The sequence below is a fragment of the Ixodes scapularis genome, unplaced genomic scaffold (assembly GCF_016920785.2).
Source record: "Ixodes scapularis isolate PalLabHiFi unplaced genomic scaffold, ASM1692078v2 PGA_scaffold9__187_contigs__length_104089568, whole genome shotgun sequence".
NCBI lineage: Eukaryota > Metazoa > Arthropoda > Arachnida > Ixodida > Ixodidae > Ixodes > Ixodes scapularis.
This window is the reverse complement of record NW_024609884.1, coordinates 85,560,401-85,584,339: the sequence shown is the minus strand read 5'-3', so window position 1 is coordinate 85,584,339 and position 23,939 is coordinate 85,560,401. Positions and strand designations below refer to the sequence as shown.

Genomic DNA, 23,939 nt, shown 5'->3' with positions numbered 1-23,939 from the left:
CTTACAACTGCGGGAGACACGATTGAAGCCGAGCTCCGAGCAACTCCTTTAGGTCGAAGGACGGAAAAATCGTGTACAGACTCCACAGCAATGCTGGGCGCGGGTCGGTTTTCAAATTTTAAGGTGCCAAACATTTACTCCGAGCGAGATCAAGAAACACGGCCGCGGGAAGGCGCGTATGCAGCCAAGATTCTATAAGGTAGCATTAGAAGAGGTCTCAGATGGGTAGTGCAGGTAGCGCTTCACTACGCGACACAGCGCGGACGCTGTCGTTGGTGCCGCTGCACACCAGCTTTCACAGAGCCATCTATGCTGAGAGAGTTTGGCATTCTTTTGAAGATGCCGACAGCCTAGCAACCATAAACCAGAGATCTGGCAACGAAATATTTCTCCTGCCATATTGTGTTACTAATTCATGATCCACTCTGGATTAGCGACCCAATGTCCGCAGTGACGTGTCATTGCACCGAAAGGGTCTGTCATTAAAGGGGCTGTGCAAAATTTCAGTGTTTTGCTTAAATAATTTGGAAGTGTGTGTCTCGACCTTTCTGAAGTAAAGAAGAAAAAACCGCTTTTGCCTGCATGTCCTAGTTTTTATTAAAAAAAGTAGGACATCTCTCAACTCCTTCACCTTTTTCCGAGTCACGTGAAAGGGGGACGCGCGGGGTTCCGGTGAAGCTCTCTCTCTAGAGCCATCAGTGAGCAGCGAGAACTCACCCACTCGTGACTACTTGACCACGTGCTTGCGCAGCGCGATCAACAGGGCGAAAGGAGGAAAGTGCCAACGTGCTCGTCCGGGTCCGTCCATCCCCGTCCGGCTCTGCCCCCCGTCCCCCTCCGGCTTCTGGCGGCTGTTGGCGGTAGCAGATAGAGCTGACGGTTTTGTTGACCTCGGACAGATGACGCCACTAAAACTCCGTATAATAAAAGTTTTTCCGATGACACCAGGTTTTTGACGCATTTATATTTATATTGGAACGACAAGATCTATAGAAAAATTACCTTTTATCGAGCAGGCATTTGTACAACTTCCTATCTTTTTACAAGTCCCCCATTGACGTCATGCCGCGTGGTTTTCATGGCCGCCGCTCGCGGTTGCAGTTCGGGGAATATTCTCATTTTTGCCTCGCGATTACGCGGCGGAATCGCAACATTTCGAAGGAGGAAGATGTGTTTTGTATCCTTTGTGGCAAGATAGACATTGTCAAAAGCAGAAGGTGCAAACTCGTTCAACGTTAAAATCGTTGCACAGCTCCTTTAACGTAAGAGCTGTTGGCTCTTTCCATGCAAGTAATTGCTCACACTTCTGTCTCTAGAATGATTAAAAAAAAAGAGCAAGATATACATTACCGTCTTTCATTTCTTTTCTTTTTTTTTCTAGAATTTTTTTTATTCTTTTATTTTACTACCGCCACAATTCCAGACCGGGAAAAGCGTTTGCTATGAAGAAACTGCGATCGCGTGCTCTAATCATGATGACTTTAACCCGAGACTGGGGCAAAACTGAGGAGAAAAAAAGTTGAGATCATCATGGTAAACTTCCACTAGCTCACCTGTAAAATGACTAATTTCGTGCTCTAAAATTCTTTACCTTTTTGATTAAGAAACCTTTTTTTTTTCTTAAATCAAGCAGAACAAAATATTATTTGTAAGTTGTGCTGTTGGAGATTCATAAAAAGTGGGCGGTTTTTGAATGCGGTCCGCGACTTTAAATGGGCTCGCTCACAGTGGAGTGGCGAAACGAATACGAATCTCCATATTGTGTTATCGCGATGTCGGCTCATTCTAATTAGACTTGGCTAGTCACAGGTCTAGCTAAGTTAGACTTAGCTTGTCACGTGTCTCCAGCATTTCCACAACAATTAACGGCGCCACTTTTCTAAGGATAGAGGGGCTTTCGGCTAAAGTGCACACCCATCTAGACGCGCGTGGAGCGAAAGCTCGCGCTGCAGAACCCAGGGATCCTGCATTCGAGCCCCACCCCTGCCCGTTTCGATCTGGATGAGCACCGTACCGGCGTGCGGTCGTGTATCACTAATGCGTGGTGCACGTCAAAGACCCCAGGTTAGCAGTCGTACTGCACTGGCTAAATTGCTCATCTACAGTGTAAACCAGTGTCGCCCGATCCTGGCCGACCGACCTTACGCTCTATAAGCACTAAACGTCTTATTTGACTTTGACTTTTTGTGGCTCTGGTATGTGTATATGTTTGTGTGTGTGTGTGTGTGTGTGCGCGCGCGTGCGCGCGTGTGTGTGTATGCAGCCGAAAGTTAGTCAGCCTTAACGGACGACTTGTGTTTCAGCTGTAGATGAGCAATTTAGCCAGTGCGGTACAACCACAAGACTGGCTCTTTTAAATTGCTACACGCAGTAATGATACACGACTGCACGCCGATACGATGCTCATCCAGATCGAAAAGGGCTGGGGCGGGGATTCAACCGAAGATCCCTGGGTTCTGCAGCGCGAGCGTTCGCTTCACGTGCTCCGAGCTGTCGCTGCTCCGAGCTCCGAGCCCACTTGCTGGGAACCCTGCCAATCATGCGGGAAAGCCACTGTTCATGCGTGTAGGAGCAACACCACCTGGACAGAAGGCCTCCACACGCGTCATCATAGTCAGATCGATCGAGGCGAGAGATTGGGCACGAGTGCTGCGTCAGTGTTCGGCTGCGGCTCGTGGCCAATCAGCGCGTCGAAGGTCGGGCTCGGGTCCAATAGCCGACCGAGCGCGATCCGACTGTGATGACGTTTCATAGATGAAGAAGAAACCATGCGGAGGCCTTCTGGAGCCGACTAATACGGAAGAAGACGACGCCGAGTACACGGTGGCTTTTGTTTGACGCCAGTGTTAAAGAGCCTTCGACAGAATCGTCGAAGAACCGGCCAGTGGCTGTACCAGCGTCGGCTTTCGAAGCGATCTAGCTCTCCGTGGGCCTGTACAAAAGCTGCCATTGCGATAGAAAAAAACCAGTAACGTAATAAACATAAGTAAATTGTAGAACAGGGTATACGTACGCCACTGGTTACTCTATCCTTATTCAGAGACACGCTTGTTCCGCTCTCCATTTACGAACTTCCTATAAAATAATTCGTACATACGTCAAGTCAGACCGCAATCGTCACTCGATGTTTTGTTCAGTTGCGAAGCGATGTGCACCAACGTGAGCATTGACCATCGCGATCATATTTAGCGAGATTGTCTGTCAGCTCGTGCAATCTTCAACGGACAGAATACATAAGTCCATTTTTTTTATCGTCTTGGGTTAGGCAATAAAGTTATGAACCAGCTTGTCTACGATTTTCCTTTACGTCTTAAAATAACAAGTTTGTTGTGCCAAGGAAATTTTTCACATATTTTGAGGTGTGGCAGCTGGAACTACATGCAAACGCTTTTCCAATGAAGGAAATTTCGGGAACTTGTGGGCTGCGCATCAGCAACAAATTAGGGTTCCTCTAAATACGAGAAATCCTGTCTTCATTATTGCTTCCGGCGCTGGTTTCCTCGTCATTACGTAATTTGCACAAGTCATGCTGCTGTGCTTAGATACGCCCAATACATTGATAACGAGAGTGACCGCCTGGCAATTAATCAGTCAGTGTTCGTAAACCAGGAAATACTAGCCAGTTTTCATAAATTGGGCAATATTTAGAGACGATTATAAAAGGGGGCTGGCTCGCCAACGAACTAGGAGCCATGAGGCAGATGTGGGGCAAACAGTTTTCCCACTCTATGACGCAACTCGCTGGGAAAGCAGACAATGGGATGTCGCGAAAAATAACTAGTTTATTTACAAGTTTTACACATTGCACTGTGTCATAGAGTGGGATGAAAAAATAATAAACGCCGAGATTAACAAAACTTACTTAAAAAAACTTTCAGCCCTTTCCACTCTGGTGAAGAAGGAAGAGCAGCGGATCTGTAGCCTCTGTTCTCAGCGGTGGCTTTCCAGGCGAGCGATCTGCTCTTCTTCCGCAAGAGAATCTGAAGCGCTCGACGCAGTGGAACTCTAGGCGATAGCGGCCTCGCGGCGGTTGCGGAACCATTCGCGCTGCTGCGCTCATCGCCGCTCGTTCCGTTCCTGCTCTTCTTCCTCCGCAGAAATGTTGCCGTCATCTATGAGTGACGGCAGCAACCAGTTGTCTGGTTGCCGAGGCTGGAAAGATTGCCGCGATCTGTGAGCGACGGCGGCAAGCAGACAACCGGCGAACACAACACTCTGAACAGCTACCGCCATCTTTGAGCGACGACGGCAACCAGAGTGTTCTGTCGACATTTGTGTGGTACCGGACACGATCCTGGGGAAACTAGCCCTGAACAGCTCCGCTGTAAAAGAATAGATGATTTTAGGTTAGACCGTTTGCAAGCGATAGGTCTATACCCGGTGTGGAGACAGGCAGAAAGGCGTTGAGACGCAGAGGTAACAACGGAAAATTTCAGAAAGCGAAATCAGCAGCAACGGCAAAAACCGAAACCGCACTCTAAAAAATGCCCGTTCGCCTGCTTTCCCGCACAACACTTCGAGAGCCAATCACCGCAACTTACGGAAGCAGCTCAGCGAATGACGATGCCGAAACATATGTTTAGACCAAAAAAGTCTGAGTTGTGACATTAAGCAATGCAAAACGTCACACTTGCATTGCTTAATGTCACAACTCAGACTGCGTTTTTTGGTGAAGAAACCCCGATTATTATTTTTTTTTGTAGTCAGTAAAACGTACATTAGCAATTTTAATAAGTTGTACCAATCGGCTATCAAGCCCCTCGTAGAATTTGGGGCCGTCTGTTCGACTATAGGGCACTACGTCGAATTGAAGTTTTAGGGTGTACTTTATGGGACAAAGGGTGTAAGAATACACCTTTTTTTCTGAGAGTGTAGAATATAGGGGTAGTGGAAATAGGGAGGCTCAAGTGAGGGTGGGTGCAACTGCTAGATCGGCGATCACGGGACATGGACGCCATTTAATTGCTAAATTTTGCTGGGAGTCTATGGGACATAGGGTCGTTTTCTTTCCTAACTCGGGTCATAAAAGCCCATTAAGGTGCTTGAATAATTTACACGAGGTATAAATGATTACTTTTTCATAGCCACCAGTTTTGTTGCGATAGGTTAAGTATTTTTTTAACGCAAAAAATGGTAAATTCCGCCATCTTGGGCGTTGCTGCTTGTCTGGCAACTCTGCTTTCTCCGCTCGAGGTTTGCAATTCTCGGAGCGCACTCTCAAGAAAAAAGGGTGTAAAAAGGTGTATTCTTACACCCTTTGTCCCATATGATACACCCCCAAACTTCAATTAGACGTACAGCACCATGCAGTCAAACGGACGGCGCGAAATTTTACGAGGGGCTTGATAGCCGAGTGGTACAACTTATTAAAATAGCTAATGTACGTTTCACTGACAACAGGAAAAATAATCGGGGTTTTCTTGGCCCTACTGTAAAAACTCGGTGTTTTGTCTATGTGGTCCTTGATACGTACTTTAGCTATTTAAAATATTGTACCACACGGCTATCAAGCCCCTCGTAAAATTTTGGGCCGTCTCTTCAACTGCAGGGCGCTGTACGTCGAATTTAAATTTTGGGGTGTATTATATGGGACAAAGGGTGTAACGATACACCTTTTGACACCCTTTTTTCTTGAGAGTGCGAGAAGGAAGCGAGAGAGGCTGCGACAAGGCGCTCGTTGCTTGCAATGGGAGGCGAGAGGAGGAAAGGCGCATGGAGCAACAGAGTTGCAACCAGTTGCAACAGAGCGGGCGCCTGCTCTCGTGCAGGCAACATTGGGGCATATCCTTTCCGGAATCCTCTCCCTCAGGCGCCGCCATTAAATTGCAAACGCTCTCCAGGTTTTGGGTTGCGCCCACCCTCAGTACAGCCTCCCTAAGTGGAAAAAGCGCCGGCAGCGCCCCATCAACCATGTGAAGCCAAAAGTGTAGGCGGCCACGACTGGCGCTGTTGTCCAAAACGGGAGGACATGGCTTCTGTAATATGGTATATACTCTAAAAAAAGCCCGTGCGTATACTTTCCCGCACAACACTCGGAGAGCCAATCACCGCAACTTACGGAGGCAGCTCAGCGAATGATGATGCCGAAACATATGTTTAGACAAAAAAAACAACAAAAAAACACGCAGTCTGCGCTGTGACATTAAGCAATGTAAAACGTCACGCTCAGATTGTGTTTTTTTGTCTAAACATATGTTTCGGCAACGTCAATCGCTGAGCTGCCTCCACAAGTTACGGTGATTGGCTATCCGAGTGTTGTGCGGGAAAGTAGACGCGCGGGCTTTTTTTAGAGTATATGGCGTCGCGTAGGTTCTCGAATGGATTCTGTGGTGTCTATGGCCGTTTTCGCGATTTGTTTTCGTGAATGACAAGTGCTTGGCATCAAGTTGTGATTATTCATAGGTTCGATGCTTGTTGCTAAGACAGGATGCGAGACTGGTTACCCCGATTTTCACTACATTGCCCAAGTAAGCTTCAGACATTAATTCATAGACGTTTCAACGCCCATAAAGCATATATTTGCCACAGTGAACCGCTAAGATCGAAAACAGCTGCGCTTGGCGCGCGCTTCGCTGGCATAAGTGCTCCGTAATCGAGCACCAGCGCTACCTGGTGGGTTCTAGACGAAGCACCTCACCCGGAGGCTGCTGATTTTAGAGCGCAGCTCTAATGCCACGTTCACACTTCCGAACCGGCAGCCGGATCCGCGAGAATTCTAATGCCCGGCGACAAAAGCAGGCAGAATTTCCGGCGGAGAGCAAGATCGCTTTGGGGAACAATTTTGAACGCCGGAAAAAAGTTTTCTCTCGCCGCAAGCCAATCGGATTGCACGGGGGAAGTGGCGCCTGCTGACTTCAGATCCGCGCTGACGAGCTGGCACCGATGGCGACGAGACGCGCGCGGGCAAGGAGGAGGTTTGGGAGCTCTCGTCAGCTCGCTTCTGTTCGGGAAACTGCGAGACGCTCGCGCCGCGCACTCCGCCGGCGGCAACAAATGTGAACGGCCCGATTTTTTTTCGGCGAGCGAATCCAGTCGGCGGCAAGTGCGTATTTCGCAAGTATGAACGAGCCTTTGCCGCCCATTTCCGGCTTGAGCGGCATCGCCGTCGGCGTAATTGCGCGTTTCGTTATGGGACGTTTCCCATAACGACGTCAACGTGACGTCACGAGGGTCAGTAGGGTCACGAGTGACGTCACGACCTTCACAGTGAAGCTCATGACCTTCACGAGGCATTCACGAGTGACGTCACGAGGGTCACTTGGGGGAGGGAGGGGAAGGAGGAGGGGCAGGATGAAGGGTGGAGGAGGGGAGCAGAATGAGAGGAGGAGGAGGAGGGGGAGAGGTGGATGAAGGGAGGAGAAGAGGAGGACGGACGAGGAAGAGGGGACGAGGAGGATAAAGGAAAGGGAGAGGACTACCTTTCTCTCCGTACCCTGCCCTCTTCCTCAAGAGCTGCGGTCTCATTGGGTATCACAGGGAGTTGTAAGCATCTTTCATTTTTTCCACTACTCCTATTATAGTTCGCTGTACCGTGACGGCACTTATCATCACTTGCGATTGACATGCTCCGTGGTGTGCTTAAAAGCACGGTGGAAGCTGAGAGTCATCGCATTCGGTGAAATACTACGTCACAAACCCGTGATTCCTCATTTCGCTTTTTGAGTTGAGGAGGAAGCTAAGGAAGAAGTTTAAAAATCATTCTGTGGCCCCTGGTTTTAAATTTGCGGTGAAACGGACCTCATCGCGCGTAAGAACACGGAGGAAACATGTTTTACCGGAAGTTCGATTTATTTTGGGAAGTTATAAGTAAATTAAAATTACAAAAAAAAAAGCAAACAATATTTGCTCCGTGACACAGCCGGAAAAATCCAATGATTAGAGGATTGTGGCGCAGTGGCTGGCCCAATTGGCCGTGGGTTAGACTCGGGGCTGCCGTGCCGAGGACTTGCACGCATGTCGGCTTCGTCGCTATGGCTCCTTGCATCTTCCTAAGTTCAGGCTCCGAACGCGATCGGCGTGACCAATGGACCTGGTCAGTTTATACTTCGGCGTCGGCTAACCCAACGAGCGCCGGCATATAGAACGATGTTCGTCGTCCACTTCGCCGCGTCCATTCATTGAATCCAGCACGGTGGGATCAAAGCAGCGATACGGGGCAGAAAGTTGCACCGTATACATTTGGCAAGTGTTGTTTCGAGCGGGAATGGCTGCCGGCGAGATAGGACTGGCACATAATCATACGTAGCTCATATACACGAGGCCGTCCGGAATTCTAATTAACTCTACCTTTGGTTGGTCATCGAGCATCAAGCTCTCTTTGGCTTTCACCCCGTGAACCGCGTCCGGCTCCTTAGGATATGCGAAGCTTCTCGTGGAAGCGCGGATAGAACCGTCCAGGCACAGACTCGCCTATCGAGCGCACGGACGACGTGCACACCAACACACAAACACGGACGCACCATGGTGAACGGCAAGAACGGCACAGGACACGGCAGATTCAGGTCGGAGAAATAAGCGTCGCGCACACGCTCCGATTAGCCCGACACGCCGATTCCCGATGGGGCGATGGGACGCTCGCTCGATGGGTATAGCACTCAATCAGCTCACTGCGCTAGCAGCGCTAGTGCACATATGCGAGCCTGCTGGTTGGGCTAGCTCCACTGCTAAGGGCCTGCGTGTCTTGTTTTTTTCCTCCTTGTTTCTGCACATTTTAAAGATTTTTTATTTTTTTTTATTTTTCAGCTTTCTCGCTTAATACAAACGCTTTCTTGAAAAAATAATGATGCTTCACGGAGCAATACACGAAGCCTACATAAAAAAAAAAAAAAGAACTTTGAGACGGCTCTGGCCGATTGCCAATCACAAAATCTTTACCGGTGATGTCAGTGCTCGGGCGTTTTCAACACACTGTGTCGCCATCGGACGTTGAGCTGTTTTTGCCGGATCGAAATAAAATATGATGTGCTAATATTTCGGGGCTATTCTACTTGTTCCCCGGAGTAGCTCGAACCACTAATAGGTAATATCATAAATAGGTCCGAAGCTCAAGTGTTATAAGAAGCCCTCTTTGATGAACCATAAAGAGCATTTTTAACTTTTTTTTAGAAAATGGTGTTCTCCGACTTTGTAAGGACGTAGCAATATGCTCAATCTTTTTATACAATTTTACGAAGCATATATGTTTTGTGAAATAAATCGACGAAACCGAAACTCACGTGCTGCTTTCCCCCATACACCTCTCCTGAAAAGGAGGTGACGTCAGATATGAACCGTCGGTCTAAGGTAAGCTTTAGTGGTCATGAGCGCGGCTGGCGCGCTGAGCTGCAGCGGCACTTTGTGGTTTGAGAGCGTTGTACCGCGTTGAGACTGGGAGTAACCAGGACATTCGTGCTTCGTATGCCCCTTGCCAAGCTACTCCTTGAATTGGTTTCCACGCTTCACACGAAGCACGGATGACCCAGTGATTCACGGCCGTATGTCAACGCAACGCAGTCCAACGCACTCGAACGGACTGAAACGGAACTGTGTGCATGGGCCTTATTTGTTCTTGACACCGTCTCTTGCCGATGGCATTGCGAGTGGCGCTATCGCATTAGGAGGGAAAACACAGGGTACCTTATGTTATCCATAAGACGACTTGAAGGCGAAAGCCCAAGCGCCGATGTTAGCGTGATAGCGAACCTCCGAAGACAGCGAACTCTCTGACGACGCACTTTTGGCGCCGTTTCGTTGGAACTTTTCTTGTCGCAGACGTGTTGTCTGATAGGTCGACTGAACGATGAGACATAAAAGGCTTTCGCCTTAATAATGGTTCCTGCGTGTCGCTGTTACGTATGAAGTGACATAGAACACCATGATAGGCTCAACGCGGACTGCAGTAGCTTTACTAACCCAAGACATCACGCAAGTATAGCCCTGCTCACTAGAGAGCTTTAGTAGATCGTGTTTTCAGGCCACACTATTTGTAGCGGGAGCTCGCGCTGCCACTTAAATGCATGCTCTGAAGCACGCGCCCGCAGCGGTAGCGTGCCTTTGAAAACGATCTACTAAAACTCCCTAATGAGGCTCAGCGTAAAAGCGAGGGTGCTTTGGGCTCGCGCCAGGGCGTTTACCGAAGTTCTCGATCATGCAGGTGTTAGACTCGAACCACTACTCGAATACCCCCGAAGGTATTGTCACGAGCCCAGTTGAGCACTCACGCATTGCTCTTGTCCAATCTTTAAGCGGCTTTTGGCCGCTTAAAGACTGCCCTACACTCTAAAAAGAGTGTAGGGCAGTCTTTTTATTATCTACCTTAACGACATAGTCAACATCGCAAACTCTCCAAGTTTAATTATGTACGCCGATGATACCAGTCTCTTTTTTTCTGGCCCTACTATTGACGTCATTGAACGCGATGCAAATAATTATTTACGAACTTTAAACAGCTGGCTGGAGGCAAATGAAATGCAACTAAACTCTAAGAAGACAAAATATATGCTACTCAGGGCAAAAAATAAAAAAAAAATTGCCAGACAACCACGTTTGAAAATAAATGACTGCACTATAGAACAAATATCTGACTGCAAGTTTTTAGGTGTATGGTTTAATGACCAATTATCTTGGACTACACAGACCATGAACATCAAGAAAGAGTTATCTAAAGCTATAGGAGCCATTTATAAAACAAGGGATATCTTGCCTACCTGGCTAAAAGTACAACTATATTATACTTTGTTTTATCAAAAACTGTATTATTGCTTTCTAGTATGGGGTACCACTTGCAAAACAAACTATAATGGGCTCATTCGTCTACAACAACGCATAATACGTAGTGTAGCCAGCGCAAAATACGATAGCAATGCTAATGAATTACTTGAAAAACTTAACATCTTACCGCTCAATAGGCTATACCACTATAAACTTGGACAGCTAGTTCATGCAAAAGGAATAAATAGCTTTGATTTAATTCCATCAAATCTAACGGACTATAACCTAAGGGCAAAGTCAGCTTATAAACTACCACGAACTAGAACAAATTACGGCAACCAAAAGATCAACTTCCAAGTACCCCAGCTCTTAAACGCTCTAGGCAACAACGTATTGCTTGCCGGCACCACAGGCGCTTTTAAAAAACAGCTTCGCTCCTTCTTGGTCGAACATGAGATACGTATTATGTAAATATAAATATACTAATGGTTTTTACTTTTGCCTGCATATGTTCTTATTGTTTTAAAGGTGAACTATAGGCAAGGAGTTTTTTTCCTGACCATTTTTAATTTGTCACTGTTTTATATTGTCGTTTTGACTGACGACCGTAAAATATATGGTACTTTTTAATCGTGTAATGCTTTCCATACACAAGCATTATACTTATTTTTTACACTATGTACTTTGTACTATGTAGTTCATGCGTATACTCATTTTTACATACTATACTTTATAGGCCATTTTTTTTTTGCTGTCTTATTTCCATATCGTGTTTCTTCTCTATCGCTTCCTGACAATGTCTAATGGCGGGCGGTGTGATTTATTGTGCTTCCTGGTGTTGTTTGTACGCATATGTATTTTTTTTTTGCCTTGTATGATGTCTGGGTGTTATCACGATGTTGTGTTACTGTGGGTTTCTGCATGCGCGGATTCTTTTTTTTTTTTTTTGCTTTTTTGTATATGCCGCTGGATTTTGCCATCCTTACCGGCCGCTGGCACCTCGTCAGGCAGCCTGTTTGCTTTTTTTGCCAGCGGACCGTTCAAGTCGAATTTGTGTTTGACTTGAAAAAATAAAATGATTGATTGATTGATTGATTGAATGCGACATCATCACTGCGTTATCGAGTTTTGCAAAGGAGAGACTGAAAAAAAAAACACAACATTAACGTTATCTTTTATCGTCGGAATTTTACCGTTACAAAGAAGCTTCTCGGTCAGTGCCGTTGCGTGCGAGTAAACTTGAGTCCCACCTTGGTCGTATTATAGACATTTTCCAAAAAGGGCTCCTAGCCGGTTCCATTTTCAGTGTTCCAGCGTATGGCGAGTGATTCGCTCGCTTTCCAAAGCGAGGAACATGCGCGTACTGGGCTCAGGAGATCGCACGCTTGGCTGAGAAAGTGCAAATATTGAAATGGTGTTTATCGGTAGATAACTTTCTGCGGCATTTTCGACGACCGGAGGAGTGCGCGTGCACAGTTTTAATTGACGTTCATGCACGCACCGTGGTATATTAGGTATTCTAATGCGATCATCAGCATGAGACGTGGATAAGGCATGCTTATCGTTCGCCATGATCAGCATCTTTGACGGTGCAAAATGAATCTGACGAAAACTCTGTAAGCACGCGTTTGACAACAATGCACACAGCTCTGGCTGCCAGTGACTCCTTTTTGCTTACGCGCCGAGAAAGTGAGGGAGAGGAGGGGACGAGAGGGGACGTCAGAACGCCGAGCTTTGGTTCGAATGATTAGGGCAGATAGAACTCAAGTTAGCTGCTTCTGCGTCCACTGCACTCGTCGAACGAGTTAGAACGAACGCCGGCGTCCGGTGTTTGGCTTTCGAATTCGAGTGTGTTCGACGAGTGCAGTGGAGACAAAGGCAGCTGGCTTGAGGTCTGCCCACTAATCATTCCAATCAGAGCTCTTCGTTCTCACGTCCCTTCTCGTCTCCTTCTCTTCTTCAGTTTTTCGGCGCATTCGCGGTAAGAAGCTCGTGAGGGGCGCTTCTGTTTTCCTCACTATGGGTAGTGCAGTGTGCTACCCACAAGGCTATGTTTTAATTTTCATAGTGCATAGATGCTTGACATTGCACGTGCTTGTACAAGCAGAGGACGTTGAAGTATCCAATCCTCAATCTGGGCTGTGAAAAAATTCCACCAGGTGGCGATGTACTGTACGCCGTATTTGAGGTCGCTTTTCAAAGGGCATGCCCAGAACGAGCTCACATTAATAGGCCGCTGAGACCGGCAATCTTGATGGCACCGAATTCACGTCGCAAAAGAACTGTGTCAGATCGGCGTCAGCACGTGCTCAGCAGTCGCTCACACAGCTATGGACGCCAAGTGTATGCTCCCTATACCTTTCACTACATAGCGAGAAAGTTGTCCACAAATATTGTGCCACTAAGGTAAAGCAAAAGTGTGAAATATTCCAAATACATATTGTTGCACGACGCGTTAAAGTTTTTTTTTTTATTATTATTTGTTTTTGTGGTGATAAAGATTTATTTCGTTTTCACAAACGCGTCTCGCTGCCCCCACACGTCTGCTTTACCGCAACACACTTGGGATTGGCAATAGGGGGTTTTCGAGGATCGTTTCCGCTGTCCCGCAAGGTTCTTCGCCACCCGCTACGAGATCCGGGACTCTGCAGGCAAGGCTAGCGCCGCGCATGCGCGGTAGTGGAGACTTCGTTCCGGAAAGCGTAGCGGAGCTGGGAAAACGGTCTAGGAAAACTCCTTATAGGCTGCAATCCACAGAGGGGACACGGTCATGCTAGTGTAAGAGCACAGACTGTTTTTTCTGGCTCCCAACTTGTGTAGTCATTCGCCGAGTCAGTAGATTGCAGCGTTTGGCTCTCCCGAGCGCTGGGCGTCAAAGTATACTCTCCAGATTTTTCGGAGTGTTCGCTTCTGCGGGAACTAGACGCGTTTTATTTTGTGGAGTGTATAAACTGGATTCCATGATTCGCGGGGATGACAAATATTATCATAACTTAAAAAAGTTGTAAGACCGCGCTAATACTTCGACTCAAAAACGCTCACTGTGCTAGAACACCGAGCATACCCGGCCCAACGTCGAAAAGCAGTTTTCTTTTTTTTTTTTTATATATACTTTGTTTTGAGATAGTTGGCTCATGTTTGTTTTGTTTTTTGTCAACTTTTTTGTGTGTTTGTGTTTTCCCTTTTAAAAGTGTAGGGGGCGCTAGTATATATCTGTCTCCCTTGAGGAGGAAATAAGCAAAGCACTTGCTGCCTTACCAGACAGAGGGTGTAAAGGTTGGTTGTCCCACCCTTTTGGTAACCTTTTGGGAACGTTGTTTTCTTAAGAGTGCCTATACGTGTATAATACTGGCGAGTGCATGGAAACTTGCGTACGACCTGATTTCAAAGCTTCGTAGCACTTTCGGCGGCCAGGTGCCGAGAAATTTTTATTAGTTCACCAATAAACGGCAGCACGTGTATAAGCTCGAACGTATTCGGGACCACGGTCACTTTGTGCGCTATCGAGGCCTCATGGCACGAAGCAACAAAAAATTTAGGTGCGCAGAGCCGCTCAACCACAGCCGCACCAAAGGCGCGCACTAATCGAAACACAGAGAGGTGAGACTACGAGAGAAAGTCGGTCACCGCGCGGCCGTGGCGGGTTCACCCTCGGCAGCGCTGACCGGTGCACCGTGCCTCGACCCGCAGGGGCCTACACGCTGTTCCTGCCTTCGGACGAGAGCCTGGACCTGATCTCTCCCCAGCTGCTGGACAAATGGCGACTGGAGCGGGACTCCCTGCAGCGGGCGCTGCTCAATCACATCCTGCCCTCGCGGATAGCGCTCGAGGAGCTCCAACGCGGTGGCACTTTCGCCACCAAGGCCGGAAACAACGCGATGGTCAACGTTCAACGTCACACTCGCGGGGTGAGTGCACTTGCTCGAGCGTTCCTTCTTGAGATCGACACAATTTGTGGGTTTCCTCGGACCTTATTTTATTTATTTATTTTTAAAGCGATAACTTTACGGGCGACACTTTCCAAAGACTTCGAGCTCGTGGGCTGTCGTCGCCGCTATGGAAAAGCGCTTCTGCAGTCAGGTTTTCCCGTCGGCCGCGCAGCGCGACGAGAGAAATGTGGGGAGCCCGGCGTCCCGTCAGTAACGACACGACAAAGGGAGAGTCTTCCTGTCGTCTGCTTCAAACATTTGTTTACAAACATTACTCGCGTTACACGAAATCCTACTTTAGAACCTTCCACTGCGATTGTCCACTTACTTCACGGATCATCGAGAACTTGTTGCGGTCGTCCGTGGCATCCACGACGCCAGCCACGACGGCTATGAGAATTAACAACGTCGCACCTCCGTCCTGGGGTACATGACGGCACTATTCCACCCGCTTCGCGTGATCGTGCTACAGCTAGCGCGATCTTTTCTTCGCACATTGTTTATTTATCAGTACTATCGACTTTTATTTGAAGGTCATTACGGGAGAGGTTGATGGATAGTTTACAATGGTATGAAACTTGCAGTAAACAAAATAACTTAAAAAATTGCACCCAGTTTACTCCTCTAAAAAGCAGATGAACACAACAAAAGACAAGCCTAATAAAATTTTAGCCCAAATTTAACTATATAAAAACCTCATTTTTGAAACATAAGCCATTCCACCTTGTCAGGGTGGATGACCAGCGAAGCTGTTTAGCGCATGACACAGACGTGACACAGATTCTTGAACAAATGTACGAACACATTTCTTGTCGTGATCGGTGGGCATCGTAACAAAACGATACGCACACACATTTATTTGATGCGTTCTCCGCCCCGAGTCGTTAGTTGTTTTGTCTGGTTTGCCGCATGCGCTAGGTGTTTTCAGCTCTATCTTCATCGGTGGTGTTTGCCGCCCGCCGCCGCCGCTGACATTCTCGGTGTCGTTCTCGCCCTTGTGCTTCGTCGGCGCGTTTCTCTTCGGGAGTCGGGACTACACGCGGCCTTCCCATTACGACGAGAGAAGATAAGTGAACTAGACCAATCGCTAAATTACCCAAGCCTCAAGGATAGTGCAGGGAATGGTGTTCCACCCGCCGCACGTGCCGGCGTCTGCGGCAGTAACTGTACTAAAGCAAAAAAAACAAAAACAAATGGCATTTTGCACGCGCATTTGTCAACGCTTTATTTTGCTTATTTCCTTCAAATCTTTTATATGGGGAAGGCGTGCGCGTGCGGCGGTGCGAGCGTAAAGTTTTTGGTCACGCACACGAAAAATCTACGAAACCCTAGCCATAGACAGCTTCGCTGTAAAATTAGCACCGCTAGTACATACTGAAATTGCTAATGCCATGCTTTTTGTTCATTGGGAAAACAGATGTTAAAATTAAAATTAAAAATGACACACGTTAAAGGAGTTAACAATAGGCTCTGGAAGCCCATCCCACTCTTCAAGTCGCTTCAAGAAAAAATTAATGTTTGAAAATACTTACCTATTCTGCCGTTGTACAATTCACCTATTTGATCGTGATTAGTCTACGCGATCGCTTATGCGCTTCTTTTAGATATAGTTCCGGGTCGATTTTTAATTGTCTATTACAAATAGACTAAAACAGTTTTAACTGGGCAACTCACCTTCTCGTCCCCAATAACTGATGTCCACAGTGATTTATCATTTTAGTCACAGAAATTAGGCAGAAGAAAACGTCAAACCGACCTTCAAACCTTTTTCAAATTTTTCTTTGTCAGTTTGTTTGTTAGGATTCCAGAGCACACTGGCGTACTTAAAAATGGGGCTTATCGTGGTTTGATAAGATCAGCTTGGCGTCACTATTCGCAGTTTTTAACTTTTGTTTTAGGAAGCCTAGCTTCGATAAGCAGAGGAGCAGACGTTATCAATATAGGTTCGCCGTTGTAGACTGTGAAATTCTATCACTGAGGCATTCGCAACTGTCCACATTGGTTAGCATTTCCAATACTATTACAAAACCGCACAACATTTTTTTTTGTTATATGAATGTATGTCAAGTCACACAAATCTGTATGCCACTGCCACTCCTCGTTCCACTGCCTCAAACATTCAAAATATCATTTGAGGTTTAACTGATCACTTGTGTTGTCTATCAGAGAATAAAGGCAGTCACCCGCAAATAGCTTTAGGTTTTTTTTTTTTTTTCTGATGGATATGTGAAGCAATGTCATGGATGCATATTAAAAACTGCAATGGCCCCTGATGAATGTCTGATGATACGGGTAACGGAGCAGATGTGCTTCCGGTAATTTCAACTCCGACTTCGATTTGATAGATATTCGCGACTCCAACTCACTATAGGTGGCGCCACTCGTTTTCCAAAATGGCGGGCATAGTGAGGGTCGGATATGCATGCCGCTGATGAGCTTGTCTAGTGTGATGGCTTCCCCGAGCTACACAAATTATTTATTGTAACACGAGGAAGCTTGGGTGTCATGAGCGCAGGTCACCTCTTTATCCTGAAAACAAAAGCGGTGCTTAGCGTAGTGTTTACGCCACCAGGAACGTTTTAATTTTCTAGAGCAACCGAAACTAACATCTATTTTGGATTTAGTTTCTCAAGGTTTTAATTTCAGATTCTTTCATGACTCAAGAAGTGTCTCACATCGCAATTATTCAGTTAAAGAAGTTGTTCGCGGAAACGTTATTTTGTGACATACGTGTTCAATCCAGGCACTTCAAGATATTTTAGAGCTTTCAATTTCGCTTTAAAGACAGGGTTTTTCATACGCCTTAGAGGTAATATAGAATACCGTATTTGTTTAAAAAATACGTGCTGATATTTGTGCGTTCTCGCTGCCTTTTCTCGCTCAGATAATTGTCACGTGAAATAATGAACTGCGATACTTTTAATGGGTTTTTGGGTATTTAGATGATTAACTGTTTTAACATTATTTCCGGTAAGAATAACAGAATAAATGCAATTTTTACAATATGTTTCCAAAACGTATATATTAACAAACGCTGTTCTCACTACAAAAACCCCAAGACGGAATCTGAGTGAGACAGCTGAAGTGTGTGTTTTTTTAAAGCAATGAGTGCTAAGCATATGACTTTATATTGCATCCAGTGTTTGACTGTTTCTCTATCTTGATTACGATGTCAGAGTTTTTCGTATGCTAAAAAGAAAGCAAAATGATACCTTTCTGAAAAGACTATTATGGTTAAATGGCGTATTTTCGTGATCGTGGCGTTAATTGGGCATACACTGCCGCGGTGTGTATTACAAAAAATCATATTAAAATTAGGACTAGTCAAGCTGTATCAACAGCTTTTTTCCAAAGCCCCCACCAACACTGTACACTCTAAAAAATGTCTGTGCGTCTACTTTCACGCACAACACTGGGAGAGCCAATCACCGCAACTTACGGAGGCAGCTCAGCGAATGACGATGCCAAAACATATGTTTAGACAAAAAAACGCAGTCTGAGTTGTGACATTAAGCAATGCAAGCGTGACGTTTTGCATTGCTTAATATCACAACTCAGACTGCGTTTTTTGGTTTAGACATATGTTTCGGCATTGTCATTCGCTAAGCTGCCTCTTTAAGTTGCGGTGATTGGCTCTCCGAGTGTAGTGCGGGAAAGCAGACGCACGGGCTTTTTTTAGAGTGTACCTTTTGTTGAAAAAAAAAAAAAAACCTATTAATATTATTAATAGTATTTTTTCAACCTCTAATATAATTTGTTGTTTATGATCTAATTTCAAACGTGCGAACAAGTATGACTTTCAAAAAGTGTGCTAATTATCATCACTGATGCCAACTGCAGCATTTCTTATTACCAAGTTTTAAAATAAAAATAGTCTAAAATGAATGAAAACATTCTAACTGATGTGAGAAATCAATGTAAAATTACATTAATTCTGAATAAAGCATACGGTGTATCTAAGTAGCGACATTTGACAAGAAGCAAAGCTTCCAAAGTCGCCGCAAATATCCCTCCAAAGAAAATGCCCCCCCCCCCCCCCCTTATTCCAAAAAAAAAAAGGAAATGGAATTTTTTTTTATTATTACCAATCTTTTCATGACATTTAGTTATTTTCATTTTTACGCTCCATCGCTTTGTCAATCAGCCTTTCCAGTTCGAAGGAACACCTACCTGCTTGCACGTCTGCTCACTGCAGCGCGTTTCGTTGGTGTTGGAAGCCGGTGAAACAGTAGTGAGTTTTAGTATTGCGTATACGAGCGAACGCAAGCGCTGTGTGTTTGAGTTAGCTTTGCATGTTCCGCTCTGCGCGTGTGCGGAGCCCTAACTAGCGGTCTTGGATTGGCGCATGGCGATGACGCGCACGCGCGACTTGGGACACGCAACCCTAATGCAAACAACGCACAGCGCTTGGGCTTGCTTCCCCCTGTATACGCCATACTAAAACTATCTAATAAGGCACAATCCCATACCGGCTGGGGCACTACGTTGGGACAGTGAAGAGTGTTGTTTGCATACGGAAATGACGTTTCGCGAACTATGATCGCGACTATAGGTGTTTCAATGTCCTTTTGTTTAGGGTGATGGCACCCTTTGTAGTACCCGATGCCGACAACACGCACTCACGGGTAAAATACGAAGAAATCTACGGAAACAAAATGTCGCCATAGCACAGTCAGCGCCACAAACGCATGCAGGGACACGCTTTTTCACGCGCTTCTGAACAAAAATTGAAATAAATGTGTGGGACAAAATGGCGAGATGCCACCACCCTAAGCAAAGCACACATGAAGGCACCCTAATCGCGAGCAGTTCCGCCGTGCCCGCTGAGCAAGAGAATCGTGGGACCCTCACTATACTCTATGATGGCGTTTACAGGGATGCGACCATAGCGCATCGAATCGAGATGTCACTATTTTGATTGGCAGTAGATAGGTAGACGAGGAAGAAGCAGGAAGAAAGGGTGCGTGTGATTGGTCCCTGTTTGATTCAATGCGCTATGATCGCATTCATGTAAACCCAGCCAATTTCACCTTATGATGTACCGCAGGAAAAGCCACGAGCGCGAGCTTCTTGCTCTAGGGCGAATCTCGGCGGTATGAGCTACGAGCTCGTGCTTCTAACCTTCACTGCGGTACAACATAAGGTGAAACGGAGTATTAGCGGCGAGATGTTTTGGTGGCGCCCTCCTACGGTTCCCCCTTGTGACGTCATTACCTTGCGAACAACAAGTTCGATGGTGTTTGTAAATAGCATGGTGGAAGCCTGAAATCATTGCGCTCTCAAAGGAACACTGCCAACACCGTCAAAATTAAAGTTCTTTCATTCCTCTTATTTCCGTCGATGGTATACCCTTTCCGACGTCATAGTCAGCTTTTGGGCCAATCGTGGAAGGCCGACCACAGCGACGCTTTCGGTCGCGCACGGGGCTAATAGAACGCTTCCCGTTTCCGCCGCGAGAGGGCGAGCGAGGAGCTGGAGACGCGAATAGCCTCCATCCTAATCACAACGTTTCAACATAAGCCTGCCTATAGGCAGGCATATGTTGAAACGTTGTTTTAGTTTCCAGACTACTTTTTGTGGGGTATATGGTCAAATGCCTTCAAACATTTTATGCAGATGGTTGTTTGTGGTTTAAGGTGTTGGAAATATGAAACGTTTCTACAAGTTGTGTCACGGTCGACAGACCCCTTCTAAAACCACGCTGATCCGGGTAAAACATCCCGCGCTCCTCCAGACAAGTAAATATATATTTAGGAATAATGTACTTCATCACTTTCGGCATACGCTTGTTGAAGATAGAGGGCGATGGTTTTGTATCATCAGGCGGTTTCCTTCTTTGAAAACGGGGACAACACGGGAAGATAACCACTTTTGAGGAAGAGAATGTCTGTGGTGACCTTCAAATAGGATTTAAAAAAAATGGGACATCCAATTTGCATATCGTTTTATAATTTCATTTGTTATTTTATGTACACTTAATGATCTTTGTTTGTATCAAGAGAAAGTGACCTAGCAAAAATATTACTTGGCTTATCACTACACCTGGAGTACTCGTTTCGGTATACCATCGCGCGTTATTTATATGAATTAGCTAACAGCTAACAGCTATATTTTATATGAATTAGCTAACAGCAACTTCAACATCCCCACGGAAAATTATCTAACTCCTACTAGTAAACGGCTAACAAGATATAACCATGGTAAGCTTTACGAAGAACTTCCAACCCACAATAATTGCTTCAAATATTCCTTCTTCCCCCGCGCTATCAACGAATGGAATCACTTGCCGCGAAACATTGTGCATTCTACTAGTGTAGAGCAGTTTCTTAGGAACTTGGAAGCGCACCTGTCGACATAGGCTTGCATACCATTATCTTCAAATGTGTATTAAAAGATATATATTTCAGTATGATGTACCACCCTACAATAATCCCGAATGGGATTAGTAGTATTGGAAATAAATAAAAATAAATAAATCTCGCTCGAAAAATTGTGGCCCAACGGTTGGGAATACCGAAATAAAGCACAACTAAAACAATCTGCTCTTACTGCGCTGTCAGTAATGACCCCGTTACCTTCAATGATTTGTTCAATCGTTTCTTTTGTTTTGTTTCAGAAACCGCCAAAAGTTTTCTGGTGCACTTTTTACAAAGTTACAAAGGGAAAGCGAAAAGTACTTTTGTACTGTAGTTCTTTCTTCCTCCTAACCATCACTCCTGCAGTGTTTTATACAAGTGGTACATTTTGGCCTTAGCAGTCCTTGCGCCATAAAACCTCAATCAATTGATCAATCAATCAAGTACTTTTGTTTTGCCGCTTTCAGGTTCGTCTTTAATTTGGTCTTAGTGGTTTTAGCATATAATATCACGTGTAATACTGGAATTTTTACGATCCGTAATTTTTTTCGGTTGGGAACGTAATTATTAATTCCAGAGACCCAATTAATCCGCAGATCTACTTTACTAGCAACGCTTAGTTCCTCAAAAGTTTCCAGTGATAACTCTAAGTAATCTGCACGAGCACAGTTTTCAACAATAATGGGCGTAGAAGTGCTGTAATGGGTATATTCTGGTAAATGGATTGTAAGTAAGGCCATTTTCTGATCTGAAATGCCCTCCATAACCGAAACTTGGTACTCAGGTGAATTGTCCGTAATGAATATTAAGTCCAGTGCGGAGCGCAAGTTCGTCTGCTTCTTTGGCAGGGGTTCTGGTGACGTCAGAATGACGCCGAGCTCTGATTGGCTCCGATTAAAGGACAGTGAGTAGACTTCGAAGCAAGCTGCCCTGAGGTCTACCCATCATCCTTCTTTCAGGGCCAATCAGAGCTAGGCGTTCTTACGTCACCAGAACCCCTGCAAAGGAAGCAGACGAACGTGCTTTCCGCATACCGACTGAGAGTGACCACTGCTTTTAATGTATTTTTTCACTACTTGGTTAAGATTGTGACAAAACATGATGTCGAGTACCTTTCTCCATAACATCAACGCCACAAGGTTTCAGTGAACCCCAGTTTGCATATCGCAGATCAAAGTTTCCAGTCAGTATTACCCTGGTATCGCCATTCACATATTTACACACAAGCACTAAAGATTCAACAGGTGCGTTTCGTGGTCTGTAAACTACTACGATACTCCGCTTCACCTTAAGGCCCGTTCACACTCTTGCGACCGAGTAAGACCGAGAGAGACCAGACCGGTTTTAAGCCTCTTATGATCTCTTAGGACCAGCTCCGCTGCAACGCATTCGGTCCTAAGAAGTCGCAAAAGGCTTAAAAACCGGTCTGGTCTCTCCCGGTCGTACTCGGTCACAAGAGTATGAACGGGCCTTTACGTCCGAGCACAGAAGATGTTACGAGCCATCGGAGCCAATCCAAGGTCGTGTGAGCGCCAAGTGACCTTAGGGAGGGGGCACAGCGAGGCGCGGAAAGCCTATCACAGGCTGCGCCCACAGAACGGGATAGGATAGTTCGTAGCATCCACTGCGTCTGGACGTAAGGTGAAACGGGGTATAGAAGAAAGGTATGCTTGCAGAAGATTATTCGTCACCAGACAGTTTCGTCGAAATCGCACTGAAGTACCACGCATCTGATGCCATTTTTCGGAGCAATGTCTACACCAACTCCTATAGTGTTTAAAAAAAATGGCTACACCCTCCCCCCTCCTCCTCCTCTACTACTGAGGTGCACCTCCTCCGTACACCTCAGGGATACTGATTCACGCCGTGCTTTGCTGGGGAGCAGGTATACGGGGGAATGTCGCGCGTTGACACCAGTGACAAAATGGTGAGTTGGGTTAGTTCGTTAATTACGCAAGAAATGCGCCAAATAACAGGGACATAGTAAAGAAAACGAAAGCACGAGGCTCAAACACATCATTTCCAGCATACCCACTCTAGCTCTAAAAATAAAAAGTTCCTTATCAATCAAGGCCAAAGAATGTCTACTAACGTGCTTATAGCACCCCTTGTTTTGTCAATAGTGAGAGTGCGGTGGAAACCGTTAGGGGAAGAGTAGTGATGCGGAGTTGCCACTTCAGAGTTTTAATTCAGGAATCATTCCGCACTTCCGCGACCCCGAATGGAACTGAAATGGAATAGTGGCAGCGCCGGGAGGAAGAAAATGAGAATGACACGTGCTCGGTTCTTATGCAAGCGGTGGCAATCTCCAGCTAGGGCCTACGGCCTGCTGGCGCAATGATAGCTCACGGTAAAAAGTGTATATTGAAACAGCATATTTCCACTTAAGCTGAGTGGAAACTCGATTGTCTGACCAGCTAATGCTCATTCGAGGTTAAAAGCGGCACCCCCAGTGAAGCAAGCATGACTGAAAAGTTGTAGACGAACATCGCGTCTTTCCTGGGACCGCAAGACGCGACAAAGCGACTGTTGTGACCATGCGCGACTACAGCACCGGTGCCACGGGGCGGGGACATAGTCACACCGCTTATGCGTTTGATGGCGTCTATGCATATTATAACGCCAGCATTGTGCTGCTTTTGCCGGCAACACAATGTAGCTGTCAAGAGACATTTTTCGCGTCTAGAAATTAGAAGAATAGAATGGAATGGGGGCGGGGGGGGGGGGGGGGGGTTCAGCCATTTCAGGAGTGCGAATGGCTCAGTGCCTCCATTGCTAGGAGTTGAAAAGAAAAATGAAATTGTCGGAAACTCTTTCCCGGAATGGAGTTGGAATGGAGTTCGGGGGGGGGGGGGGGGGGGAAGTGGGGGGGGGGTCATTTCGCAATGCTGGTTGCCAGAAGACGGCTTAGTTGTCTGGAATATAACTTCCGACAACACTCTGCTGTAGTCAGTTAGTTTCCTTG

At 46.1% G+C, this 23,939-nt stretch overlaps 1 protein-coding gene across 1 annotated transcript in view; it reads left to right on the top strand.

The window, feature by feature from the left end:
- Window positions 1–23,939, top strand: part of LOC8029048 — a 73,595-nt gene that overhangs the window by 10,352 nt on the left and 39,304 nt on the right. Inside the window, exon 2 of the mRNA XM_029968311.4 lies at window positions 14,380–14,597. Coding sequence (XP_029824171.3) covers window positions 14,380–14,597 — 218 coding nt within the window. The remainder of the gene's footprint in view (window positions 1–14,379; window positions 14,598–23,939) is intronic.